At 42.2% G+C, this 13,896-nt stretch overlaps 4 protein-coding genes across 4 annotated transcripts; 3 read left to right on the forward strand and 1 right to left on the reverse strand.

Moving 5' to 3' along the window:
* Positions 1-1,373: 1,373 nt before the first annotated feature.
* On the forward strand, positions 1,374-5,285 carry Bfra_001112 (putative duf221 domain-containing protein; the record flags this gene model as incomplete). The annotated part of the gene is made up of 2 exons (XM_037331550.1): positions 1,374-1,564; positions 1,646-5,285. The coding sequence occupies 2 exons, from the start codon at positions 1,374-1,376 to the stop codon at positions 5,283-5,285; spliced, it is 3,831 nt and encodes a 1,276-aa protein (XP_037197883.1).
* Positions 5,286-7,546: 2,261 nt separating this feature from the next.
* Positions 7,547-8,494, forward strand: Bfra_001113 (putative 60s ribosomal protein; the record flags this gene model as incomplete). The annotated part of the gene is made up of 4 exons (XM_037331551.1): positions 7,547-7,550; positions 7,631-7,693; positions 7,851-7,922; positions 8,068-8,494. The coding sequence occupies 4 exons, from the start codon at positions 7,547-7,549 to the stop codon at positions 8,211-8,213; spliced, it is 285 nt and encodes a 94-aa protein (XP_037197884.1). The 3' UTR covers positions 8,214-8,494.
* A 1,316-nt stretch (positions 8,495-9,810) lies between these two features.
* Bfra_001114 (uncharacterized protein) lies at positions 9,811-10,994 on the reverse strand (the record flags this gene model as incomplete). The annotated part of the gene is made up of 2 exons (XM_037331552.1): positions 9,811-10,407; positions 10,737-10,994. 2 exons carry the CDS (start codon positions 10,992-10,994, stop codon positions 9,811-9,813), a joined length of 855 nt encoding a protein of 284 aa, XP_037197885.1.
* A 1,890-nt stretch (positions 10,995-12,884) lies between these two features.
* On the forward strand, positions 12,885-13,539 carry Bfra_001115 (putative duf718 domain-containing protein; the record flags this gene model as incomplete). Its single annotated transcript, XM_037331553.1, has 2 exons — positions 12,885-13,182; positions 13,316-13,539. 2 exons carry the CDS (start codon positions 12,885-12,887, stop codon positions 13,537-13,539), a joined length of 522 nt encoding a protein of 173 aa, XP_037197886.1.
* Positions 13,540-13,896: the final 357 nt, after the last annotated feature.

Raw genomic sequence — 13,896 nt, forward strand, 5'->3', positions numbered from 1 at the left:
AAAGCTTGATTAAACCGTGAGAATACCAGTTTTTTTATCTCTCGCATGCCTGAGCTGGTGTACATACCTAGTATGTGGGAGTGAGCGAGTGTACCTAGGTAATTGAGTGGCTGAATCCAATCTATTGTCTAGGATTAGAATATCTCCGATGCTTGATGGCGACAGTGGCTTGGGTTTTTTTGCATCTTTATCTGGATTCTTATCAACATCCACGATATATTCCTCCTATACCGGTATTCGTATTCACATTCTGTATTCAGCTAGCGCTCATTCATTCGTAACTTTATAGTGCGGAGTATACGATAGTTCTTTGGCACCCACTGATATATATATGTATATATATGTGTGTGTGTGTGTGTGTGTGTATGTATGTGTATTTAAATGTAGCAATCGTACATCTCGCATTTAAAGAATTCCCCAAAGAAGAGAAGAGTTGAGTTACATACACAACAAATAAAGTTCCCTATGGCAAACGCCTCTTGTGTCGTCTTTATAACCCCTAATCTAAATGACTGGTAGACGATCATTCTTTGATATACGATAAGCGCATCTCAGGGGAAGGGGGGTGAGGGTGGTAAGGGTGGGTAAAGAAGTTGAAGTTTCAGTAACGGGTATCGAATGGATGGTAGAGAAAAGCCTTTCTAGGTATAACGTATCGAAGCTTGAAACACATTTTCTGATTCTTGGGAGGATAAACTTGTATCGTGGACTCATGCTGTCTCGGTTGTACGTCGTTTGAACATGGACTGTCCATATTTACTGAACCAGCGACCAGTATGATTCGTGATGTCATGTCTAGTCATTCAAATATGAATCAAGGTGTGATTTATATCCATGTCGCTCTTTAATAAGTTTAATTTACGATCAACGAATCATTCCACGCAATTTTGGATTTTGGATTTTGGATTTTGGATTTTGGATTTTGGATAATCCTAACCAGTTTAACCATCACAAGAACCGAAATGGTAAACACGACCAAGTTATTTCCAAAATAAAACATTCACCAGGTGTTTAGCATTTTAGCATTGGCATTGATTGTCATTGTCACTCGCATTGGTATTGGCATTACCTAGATGATTCAATTATATTTCTAGTTTCCTTCTAATTCTCTTCTAGTTCTCTTCTATCATCTTTTTATCTCCTTCTAATTCATTCTTTTCCACACCGATACTGATACCGATACCAATACTGACATCGATATCCGTCCATATCGACATTGTCATTGATATTGATATTGACACCAACACTGAAAACGAAAACGAAAACGACCTATTAATGATATCACAAACACTACCCAATACTGCCAATACATCTTAGGTGGATTAATCAATACTTTCTCTTATGCATCGTTAAGGTGTTCAACGTTACTCAACATGTCTTCAGTTTTGACTGGCAATGCCACGACGACCTCTACCTCAGCGTCCTCAACCACGACGACTGCAGCGCAAGGCTCCGAAGGTATTAGTCTGGTCGCTCTTCTGACGGCAATGGCATCTTCTGCCATCATTTTTGGTGTACAGATGATAGCTTTTATGCTTTTGAAGAACAAGCTTGCACGGATATTGTAAGTTTGGAGGATTTTACCTGTGGCGATTTTGCGCTCTGTGGACGCAGATTCCATTGGACTCTACTGACTGAATTCTAGCAAACCAAAGACCTATTTAGTTCCCGAAAAAGAACGAACAGAACCGCCTCCTCGAAGTCCTTGGGGATGGCTATTTACCATATTTCAATTTCGAGATCGAGAAGTTATCAACAAATGTGGCTTGGACGCTTACTTTTTCCTTCGATACCTTCAAACCCTTCTGGTCATCTTCATACCTATGGCTGTCGTCATAATACCAATTCTTGTACCCATGAACTATATTGGAGGCAGAGGGGGAGATTGGGCTTTACAATACGCAGACGACAAAAATAAGACAGAAGTCTCTTCGAACCCAAATGTAACTGGACTGGACCAATTGGCCTGGACTAATATACAGCCTAGCAAAACTAATAGATACTGGGCACATCTGGTGCTTGCTCTATTAGCCATCATGTGGGTCTGCGGTGTATTTTTTGCAGAGTTACGAGTGTATATCAAAGTACGACAAGATTATTTGACATCTGCAGAACATCGGCTGAGAGCGTCAGCAACTACTGTCCTTGTCAGTGCCATTCCGGATAAATGGCTTACGAAAGAAGCTCTCGCTGGGCTTTACGATGTTTTCCCTGGAGGAATTAGGAACATTTGGATTAATCGAAATTATGATGATTTGTTAAAGAAGATACATCTCCGGGACAAGATCCATTTGAAACTGGAAGCAGCCGAGACGGAGTTGATCAGAGGCGCGAAGAAAGCCCAGAGAAAACAAGCAGAGAAGGACGAGAAAGCTAGAGCGAAGGAATCGAATCGCAAACAGACCAAGGAAGAGAAAGCCGAGAGAATAAAACGCGAAAACGAGAGAGCGGCAGAATTGGCGCAAAGTGGCGGAGTTGCGACGGGCGAGGAGGCTCCTCACACGGTAGATGATGCGATAGACGAGGAGGCAGAGTTGGAGAGACAGGAAGAAGCTCGACAACATAAGCGACACAGTTCGAAGAAATTCAAGCTTGGCAACCCCCTCGCCGCTATGGGACAAGGTTTCGAGGTAGTTGGACAAGGCTTAAACAAAGGTGTCGACGCCGTAGGAAAGGCAGGAGGTACTGCTTTTGGGGGCGTTTTAGGACTTGGCAGAGAATTAGATGATACAATTGAAGAAACGAATGGTAATGGGTTCGTAAGTCTTGACGCACCATCGATAACGGAGGATGACGAATATGATCAATATGGAAGATATAGAAAACGACCACCACCTCCGAAACCGTATGGATCTGGTGTGGATGATGAAAAGAGCCGGGAAACTGAGAAGCAAGCAGAAGAGCGCCCGTCAACATCCGACCGTGATCCTCGAAGTTATGATGGGGATAGAAAGTTGCAAGGCAACACAGTACGAAGAAATGGCTTTCAATATGGAGGAGATGGAACCAATGATGCCTTTCAAACCAATAATTGGTGGAAATTCTGGAAAGGTCCCGCTGGCGGGTTTCCATCTCCAATCCCAACAGGATATGAAGATGATGATGAATTTCCTTTAACTCAAGGCGATGGGCCAAAGTCAAGGGTTGCAACCGGTGCCCCGCCAAAGAAGAGTGCGTGGCAGGTAATTAAGGATATCGTACCTTTCCTAAACTCAGACGATGGACCAGGTGTAGAATATCCCAAGGCTTTCAACGAGGAATATCAGGAAAATGCAACGACCGCAGCTTGGCAGCGCTATCTAAAGGAAAAGGATAGGCCAACACATAGATTGGCCAGGTTCAGTTGGACTCCTGATTGGTTCTTTGGCATTCCTGGAATCAGTCCAAAAGTCGATACGATATATTGGTGTCGTGAACAGCTCGCTCAACTAAATCTTGAGATCGAATTGGACCAAAAGTCTCCTGAGAGATTCCCTCTCATGAACTCGGCTTTTATTCAATTCAATCATCAAGTAGCTGCACATATGGCTTGTCAGTCTGTTACCTACCATGTTCCAAAGCAAATGGCACCACGTACTGTTGAGATTTCACCTAACGATGTCCTTTGGGATAACATGTCTATCAAATGGTGGGAGGCTTGGCTCAGGACCGCTGTCATTACTGCTGTCGTTCTTGGTATGATTATTTTATGGTCGATTCCTGTCGCATGGACATCATCTCTATCCCAGATATCTTCTCTGGTCAATACCAAACCTTGGCTTCATTGGCTTAAGGTTATACCCGAAAAGGTTCTTCAAGCCGTAGCAGGTGTTTTGCCCGCCATTGTGCTCAGTATTTTGCTATCCTTGGTACCAACAATTTTGGGATATCTTGCCTTTGTTCAAGGTTCACAAACTGGCAATGAAAAGCAAGGTTTGGTTCAAACTTATTATTTTGCATTTCTCTTTGTCCAAGTTTTCTTGGTTGTGTCCATCGCTGGTGGTGCGGTAGCTACAATTGGATCATGGTCCAATGATATTACCTCTATACCCGAAACACTTGCACAGCAATTACCAAAGGCAGCGAATTATTTCTTCTCCTACATGATTCTTCAGGCATTTTCTGTGAGCTCGGGTACACTCCTACAGTTAACGACTCTCATTTTCTGGTTCGTTTTACCAAAGATTTTCGATAATACTGCTCGACAAAAGTGGACCAGGAATACAACACTTCCATCTGTGACATGGGGATCATTTTTCCCGGTTTACACTAATTTTGCCTGTATTGGTTTAATTTATTGTGTGGTCACGCCGGTCATCATAATTTTCGTCATCATTACATTCACACTTCTTTGGATTGCGAATCGTTACAACATGCTTTATGTCTCTCGATTCAGGATTGATACAGGAGGACTTCTATACCCACGTGCTATAAATCAGACATTTACTGGTTTATATGTTATGGAATTGTGCCTCATCGGTTTGTTCTTCTTGACTCAGGATGAGCAAGGTGATTCACTTACTCCTCAGGCAATCATCATGATTGTTGCTTTACTACTCACTGCTCTTTACCAATTCCTTCTCAATTGGTCTTTTGGTCCTTTACTTCGATATCTACCAATCACATTTGAGGATGAAGCTGTTCTTCGTGATGAAGCATTTGATCGGATACAAGCCGAACGTCTTGGTCTCACTATTGCAGACCCTGAAACAGTACCACAGAATGATGGAGCTGGTATTGAAGGACCAGGATACATTGAAATGGACGCACTACATCCTACGACCACAAATAGAAACAGCGGTAGTAAATTTGCCAAACTTAAACCATCAAACCTTGTACATGGTGCTGCTGTAGCTGGTGGTTGGGCTTTACAATCCGGTCGAAATCTTCGACACAAAACATTTGCTCGTGGAACTGGCACCGATGGCCCTCAACCTATCGATGAACCAGTTGTTCGTCCACAGCTCACGCGCAAACGACGCCATAGAGACATTGAAGCACAGCAAAAGATCGCAAATGCACTTTATGGTGGGTATAATGATGAAATTGAAGATTTGGCACCGGAAGAAAGAGATGCTCTTGTTAAACATGCGTTTCAACATTATGCGTTGAGGGCTAGAAGACCGGTGGTTTGGATCCCAAGAGATGATATTGGGGTAAGTGATGATGAGGTTAGGAGGACGAGAGATTATGCAGGAGCGAATATTTGGATTAGTAATGTGGGAGCGGCGTTGGATGCGAAGGGGAGAGTGGTGTATGGGAGGAACCCGCCGGATTTCTCGGAGGTGGATTTGATTACGTTGTAATTAATTTGCGGTTGTTCAAGGGAGGGGGGGAGGGAGATTAAAATGGTTGGAATTGAGAGGGGGATATATTGGGGAGGAACGGCGTCGGAGTTCTTGCATGTGAGGGTAGGGGTATGGTACATGGGTGGTTCTTGGATTTTATATATTTAACGATGGGGAGGAGAAGACTTTGAGATGGAGATGGAGAGGGAGGTTGTGTATATGGATTGAGCGGGTTGTTAATAGATTATTCATTCATGTGTGCATGGGAAACGGCCGGATAGAATAGAAGGAGCATAATGTACTGATAGACAGAGAGAAGAGTCTGGATAGTATGGGATGAGAGCTTGGGGGTTGGATGAGTTGGAAGTGGAGATGGAGATGGAGATGGAGATGAAGATGGAGATGAAGATGGAGATGAAGATGGAGATGAAGATGGAGATGAAGACTTTAGATACCCGTTTCTTTTGATAGGATAGATGAATATGGAGATGGAAGGGGAGGGAGAGGAAGAATACACACATGCCATACATACACAGTCGAGTACATAGAAATTCAAGATGAATCTTTTGAAGCTTTGGTGTTGATGTTGATGCTGATATTAATGTTATTTATTCATTCCTTGTCTATACTAGTAATGATAATGAGGAATAAGGATGTCATTGGTATGGTATAGGATAGGATAGGAGGGGAAAGAATTGAGAATTGAGAATTGAGAATTGAGAATTGAGAATTGAGAATTGAGAATTGAGAATTGAGAATTGAGAATTGAAAATTGAGAATTGAGAATTTAGAAAGAAAATTATGAAGGGGGTTTTATGGCGGTGGTGGGTTTTGAGGGAGAGAGGAGAGAGAGTCATATAGAATATTCGCATTCGGATTCTTTCTTCTTGATTTTGGCTATTAGATGGAGATATAGAAGGGAAGAGGAAACACGAATGAATGGATGGAATGTATTGGAAATTTGGAATCAAACCCCTTCAAAAAGGGATTTCGATTTTGAATCTAAGTAGGAATCTTGATTCTGGATTCTGGGATGATGGGTTTGAGTGTTGTGTAATGTGTTCTGTTGGAGATATCTCTTGGGAATGTTCTGTCTCTGGAGCAGTGGCTTTGGGGAGGAGAGGGGAGAGAGGGGGAGAGAAATATCGTTCCTGATATTTCATGTTTTATCGTCGAAAGTTCTGCTTTTATGGCTGTGGCACGAGTAGGTAGAAGGATGGGAAATAGGAAATGATTGGATTGAGATGAATCTTTTGAATATTGGATATTGGATATTGTACACTTTTATTTTTATTTTTATACGAGGATTGGATTTTAGGTGGATAGAGAAGGAGATGATATGATGGAAATGATAAACATGTAGTGTATGATTGATGATTGATGATAGGGAAAGGAGAGTAGAGAGGAAAGGGTGGAGAGTAGTAGAGGAGATCCCTTTTCTTGATATTTCGCTTGTTTTCAAGAGTTCTGCTTCCACGGCGGTCGGTGGTCCTGGGTAGGCGGCGGAGGATGGAGGATGATGTTTTTGATACTTCATTTTTGTCAGGGTTGTCTTGATAGTGATAGTCTTGAATAAATAGGAGAATTAGCAGAGAATGAAAAACAATATCTTGGTTTTTGTAAGCTCTGCCTCTACGGCAGTAGCCCTGGGTGGGTGAGGGAGGCGGCGGAGAGACTGAGCGTGTCGAAAGATGAGGGATAATGGATTTGATTTTACTTTCATCAATTCTGTTCTCATGGTAGTGATCTTGAGTGAATGGGAAAGACAGCAAAGAATGAAGGTTTTTGTTCTGCCTCCACGGCAGTGGCCCCGGAGGGCCAGCGGAGCGTCATTACAAAAGTCCCTTGAAATTGAAAAAATGTTGTGAACTGTTGAAAATGTAATCATTCTTAATAAAACGACAATGTGACATTTAATTTTTCTTATATTGAACGTTTGCTTTACATTTTCATACTTACATTATATACATTCACTAGACCTCACTGTCGACTGAAGATTGATATGATAAGAGTTCAGGTTCTGAGGCATCTCCAAAATTCCAACCCTGCACGGTCCTCAATATCTCGCTTCGATAATCACATGATCGAGTTAGGGTTTTCCAAATTTCCCACTATTTCGCGATTAAGCCTGCATTGCTCATCGAAAAAAAGTCGAGATATTGAAACCAACGACAACCCCACGACAACCCCAAGGTACGTTATCGCCAATTTGTGTGCCATCATAAGTCTTATTATCTAGACAATCGCTGACAATTTAATTCCACAGTTCCTAATTCAAAATGAGTGCGTAACCTTCGAATCTCGATATACTATATATCAACAGCCAACGAGGATCTCAATACTGATGATGATTTGAATTACAGCCAAGGGAACTTCCAGTTTCGGAAAGCGTCACAACAAGACGCACACTTTGTGCAGACGTTGCGGTTAGTTTTGAATCCAATTCTTTGGGATGGAGAGAGAGGAGGAAATGAAGTCGGGGATCAGGAGATGGACAATTGATCAAGGGCTTATTTTTATGGATTTGGGAAGAGGTTCAAGAAGAAGAATTCAAGGCTGATATATTCTGGTTTCAATTCATAGGTCGCAGATCTCTCCACATCCAAAAGCACACCTGTTCAGGATGCGGTTACCCAGCAGCCAAGACCCGTCAATGTACGTTTTTCCATCCATTCATCTTTACCACCAAATCGATTCAGCAATATACACGATATACTCCTACCTCCAGTTCATCGATACACCAAGGAGAAATGAAAAGATGAACCATACAACGAATACATGCTAATATATCATTAAATAGATAACTGGGGTGAGAAGGCCAAGAGAAGAAAGACCACCGGTACCGGTCGCATGCGTCACATGAAGGAAGTTCCAAGAAGATTCAAGAATGGATTCCAAACCGGTGTACCAAAGGGAGCTAGAGGACCAGCCACCAAATCCGAGTAAATGTTTACAACAATTCGGTTTGCTTGCGTGGGATGGATTCAATAGCGTCGAAAGGGTTGGCGAATGAATGGCTTTTTTGATCTGCTAGAGAACTGGGAATGAAAGCTACATTTATTGAGAAATCTTTTTTTAATGAGTGTATGCGAAGTTCGACAAAAAACTCGGGTCGCATGAATGTCTTCGTGGATCGTATGAGGGTATGAAGTGGGTTGGGTGCATGCCAATTTTTTTTAAAGACATGACATTACATGACATGTTCTCTAGCAAAAATTCCATCGTTTGCAATTCAAAGAATTTTGTGATGATGAGAATTATTTCTTTCTTTGTGATATGTGAGGTTTGGGGTTTGTGAAGTGTATATGGGGTTTGGATTATGGATTTTGTGATGAATGGGAATGTGAATGGGAATTTGATATTGCGAAGGTAGATGGATGATGAATGATGAGTGAGGAATGACGAATGGTACAAATGTCTATTTCTCTTTTGCAGACCAATTGTTTTACCATCCTTGTCCTTAATGTTTACTTACGCATAGATGTGTCTGGGTAGATGGTAAGTGGTGTGTAGGGTGCATGTGGTATGTATGATATAGTATGGTATGGTATGGTACATGGTATGATCTGATATATGATATGAATGGATAGGTAGAGGTAGGTAGGTAGACAGCTAACTCTACTCGAAGTTGAGGGAAATCTGGAAGTTGGGAGTGGAAAGTCGGGAGTGGAAAGTTCGAAATGGGAAGTTAGTGGAGAGAGAAGGTAGTGGATAGAGAGTGAAGGGAAGGGAAAGGGGGCTTTGAATTGTATTGTGTATTGTGTATTGTGTATTGTGTATTGTGTATTGGGATTTGAGGGTTGGGGGTTGGAAGGTGATATATAATGTATGGTGGGATGGGGGGTGTGGGATGTGATTTGGAAGGGGATTGGAAAGGTATATGGGTGTGGGAGGGGATATATGATGGATACATGATGGATGCATAATGGATGTATAATAGGAGGGAATATATGATGAAACGTACAATCAAACGTAGTATCTGAAAACATGATGTGATGTAGCAGTATAGTATATTAATTGGTGATGGGGTATATCATACATATCCATACTTGTGTGTATATATATATATCTACATATATATAATCTGATTTGATTTTGATATGACATGATAGATTCTGATATTCGAATGTGTATTTGTATTTGTATTTACATTTTGATATTTATTTATTTACTTATTTATTTATTTGTTCGTCTGTTTCTATGTCTATGTCTATGTCTACATCTGTCCATTCATAGCCACCAAATAAGATAGATGGATACTGAGGATTTGATATCTTTTGACACCGAGATTTGTTTGTATGATTTTCTGCTCTGCTCTGCTCTGCTTTTCTATGATAGATCAGGATTGGATTGGATTGGATACTTTTTTCGATACCTCTTTTGCTCTTCTCGTGATATTGATCTATCTCATCACTTCATGTCGTGAAGCCCAGCATCGGTAAACCCATACTCATCAGCCCTCGCAATAAAAAATGAAAATAAAAATACAATGATTTTTCCTTTCCATCCTCATTTCCATATTTATCCATCCATCCATCTCCACCTACTGACCCCTCTCAAAAACCCTCACACTCCCATCTCCACCCACAAAATACAAAAGTTCTTTTTCCTCCACCCCTTCTTTCCCCTCGCTCGGATTCCCACCAGCGGTAATACGTAACACTCCACTTACATCTCTCGCCGCGCCTGTATCCAGAAGTCGCGTGCTGAGAATCAAATCTGCTTCGTGCGCGAGAGTAGTGGTGAATGCGGAGGTATTGGTTGCGAGGGGTGTTTGGGGTTGAGAAGAGAGGAGAGGAGTATCGATTGAGAGGGTGAGGATGGTAGAGTGGATGGTTGGGAGAGAGCGGAGAGAAAGAAGGAGGGAGTTTAATTCTTGAGTGGTGGTTTCAGGGGAGGGAGTACTGGCGATGAGGAAGTCGGGGGAGTCGAGGATGAGAATTATTTTTGTGGGGTGGGAGGTGGAGGAGAGGGAGGTGATGGCTTTGCTGAGGAGTTGGGAGATGGAGGGGAGGAGGGGAGATTTGAGGGGGATTCCTGCTCCCGGGGCGGGAGGTTGGGTTTGGGGGAGGTGGAGAGAGCTGAGTCCGTCGAGGAAGAGAAAGCGGGATTGTTGGGTTAGCTTGTCGAGGTCGAGATTCTGGGGTGGGATGTTAGTGAGGGTTTGAGGATAGATTGGAAGTGGAAGAATGAAAAATGGGTGGTGGGAGGAGAGTAATTTGAGGTCGAGGGTTGGAGAAGCTTTTCTTCATGTTTGTTGATTTCTCTTCTCGCTTGAGAAAATTGATGAATGATTTTATAGGTAAGGTAAGAAATACAACTTTGCATTCTCACTCCCAGATTCCTCGAAGATCTTCACACTCATACATCTCCTTCGAACAATCTTTTTCGTTCCTCTCCTCCAATACCCAATACCCCCCGAAACAGAAAGAAAAAATAAACCAAAAACAAAGTAGGAAAAAAACATACAATCTTCCTAGCCCCCTCTCTCCAAAAGCCCATATCCCTCATGAAACTCAGAAACACCACCTTTGTCTCCCCCTCCCCATCACTCATTCCATCTCCATTTTTCTCCGACCCAGATGAAAATATCGAACTTAGATATCTCAGTAAAAGCCAATTTGTACCCGCGCCCAATACACCTGTAAGTAGAATCAAAGAGGATTCTGAAGGGAGCGAAAGGTAGGGTGTTAAGAGGGGTGGGATGGAACGGGTGGTGGTGGACATGGTTTTTTTGTCTTTTGGCTTTGACTTTGGTAAGGTGTGATGTGTGTGTGGTGGTGGGATTTGGGGGTGGTTTGGGAGGTTGGTGTGGTGTTTTTTTGTAGATGGTTGGTTGATTGGATTTTAAATTTTGAATCTTAAATTGAGATTGGATGAGGGTTTATGGTTGATGTATCTAGGAATATGATGTGATTTGATATGAATTAATCTGATATGATATGATATTCAAACATAAAAAAGATATAAAAATTAAAGGCACGTGAAAAGATGATGAGATTGAGGAAATAAAATTTGGCGGGCACGGCGGGGATGATGATGTACGATATGGATGGATGGTGGGGTTCAACATGAAGCTTTTGGTAAGCGAAAACATGTGGTGGAAATTTGTATTTGGAGGTTTTGGTTTTGATATTGGTGATGGAGGATTGAATGAGAACTTGATGAAGGGTTTGGAATGGATGTTGATATTTACCTAGGTAGGTAATAGTATTTTTTATAAATATCTTGAGTCAAAAAGGTGAATATATAAGGTTATATAGAATAGAATATTTAGAGAAATTACAGAAATATATCCTTTATTTCCATCTCTTTTTTGATCAAGTGCTCTGGAAAACTAGGACGTGAGCTCACCGGAAGCAAGACAAGTTCAAGATTACAGTAAAGGCTGATATCAATACTTAATACTGTGCTCGAGTACTTATTTCTAGTTCTGCCTACAATCAATTGACTGTTCAACTAATACTCTCTTGAGATCCTATAATGCACTGATTGATTAAGCCCTCGAATTCACATGTAGTAATGTAAAATTTATATCCTATATTCCCTCTACTCTCTTTGCTCTCTCTACTCCCTCTACTCTCTTCATTCTATCTACTTCCTCTACTCTATATATTCCCTCTACTCTCTACTCTCTCAATCTCAATCTCAAGCTCATCCTCCTCCTCATCCTCCTCCTCATCATCCAAAAGCTCCAACGCGTGGGGTCCATCTACCTACCCAGATGGATGCCATGTCATCTAGCTCATAGCTCATAGCTCATAGCTCTTAGCTCCAGCTCAACCTATCTATCCCATACAAAAATAACAGGAACTTCCACGGGCGGATTCAATTCGGAGCATCCAAAGCTTGAATGTCCTACATAAGAGTGGAGAAATCCCATTGCGTTTTTCGGAGTTTGAGGAATCCTCTCAGAAATCGGTTGGAGCGATTAGAAATCTCCTTGCATCCCTACCTATCGGCAATGAGGGGCTGTTGTGACGATGAACAAATAGAAGGTAGGTATTGTAGATGTACTCTGATACTGTATAGGTATACAACTCACAATCCAAGTGTCCTCCATTGAAATAAATTGATGTTTATAAATCTCCAGTTCCAAGTGATACGTCTAGACGACCTTGTATTTTTCCGGATAATTTTCCACCCGAGTAGAATGTGCAAACGAGGTTATATTTGATATCAGAATCAGGTTATTTATTGTAGAGTGAGTAGACAGAGTCAGAGTACAGACACAAATTCAAGTCAAAGTACCTACGTCGTACTGAAAGCAAGCTCAGCTCAAAAAGACCCCGCATCAATCCAATCCCGACCATATCGCCGATTTGTAGAATACCTTACGTCGGAGTTGCGTACTCGGGTTAAGATTCGCGAGAGAGCTTCTTTTGATTCTATACTTTCTTCTGGTCTTTACTATATACGTTTCGTACATTGTACATTATCTCATCACATCACATTACAATACATCACGACACGACATCTTCCCACCATTGTCGAGAGATAACTCACTCACCACATCATCATCCATCATCCGTCAACCTCACCTCCTTCTTTACCCCAACTCACCTCTCTATACTCCTCACCACCAGTACCAGTACCAGCACCACCATCACCTCCAAAATGTGGACAAACCCCCGTTCTCCCTCCCCAAAAATGTGGTCACCACGCAACCCTCCTCCTCAATCCTCCCACCGATCCTCACACTCACAATCTCATCCCTTCTCTCCCCTCTCCCCTCTCACTCCCTCCGGTCCCTCAGGAACCTTTCCCGCTCCAACCCAAAAGTTAAAGAATCAAGGAAAACGCATCGCGCAGATTGTGAAAATTAAACCGGAATGCGTGGAATCGTACAAGGAGTGTCATGCACGGGTTTGGCCCGAGGTATTGAAACAGATTAAAGAGTGTTATATGGAGGATTGTATGTTGATTCCCTTGCTTCCTCTCCTTCTTCCCCTCCTTTCCTTCTTCCTCTCCTCTTCCTTTTCCTTCCTCCCATTCTCGAAACAACAACCAATCAAACCTTAAACTCCAATAGCTAACCCCCCATCTAGATTCCATCCACTACGACCCCCAACACAATCTCCTCTTCGCATCTTTCAAATACGTAGGCTATGACTATGCAGGGGACATGGAGAAGATGCGAGAAAACCCCAAAGTGCGAGAGTGGTGGGCCATGACGGATTCGTATCAGGAGAGCTTGGTTGAGGGGAGTACAGGGAGTACGGATGAGAGGGGGTGGTGGAAGGGCGTCGAGGAGGTGTTCTATGTTGCTTAGAGGAGAGGAGAGGGAAGCAGGGGAGATAGGTCTGTTTATCCTAAGGGGGGATATGTGACGGGATGTGATTGGATGGGATGGGATTGAAATCACGATTATGACGGCAATTGCAATTGAAACAGAAACAGAAACAAGAGACAAGCGAAAAGAAGAGGAGAGCAGGAAGCAACAGAATAAAAACCTCAAAGATAAGACCAGACCAGACAATATGATCTAACAAGATCTTCATTTCACGCTCGAAAGAAAGAAAATCAAAGTCACAGGTCAAAAAAGTCCATGAAAATACCATTTGTTTCAATGATATGGATATGGATATGGATATGGGTACAAATTTCCCATTCCACCTTTCCGCCTTTC

The sequence above is a fragment of the Botrytis fragariae genome, assembly GCF_013461495.1.
Source record: "Botrytis fragariae strain BVB16 chromosome Unknown tig00000001, whole genome shotgun sequence".
Lineage (NCBI taxonomy): Eukaryota > Fungi > Ascomycota > Leotiomycetes > Helotiales > Sclerotiniaceae > Botrytis > Botrytis fragariae.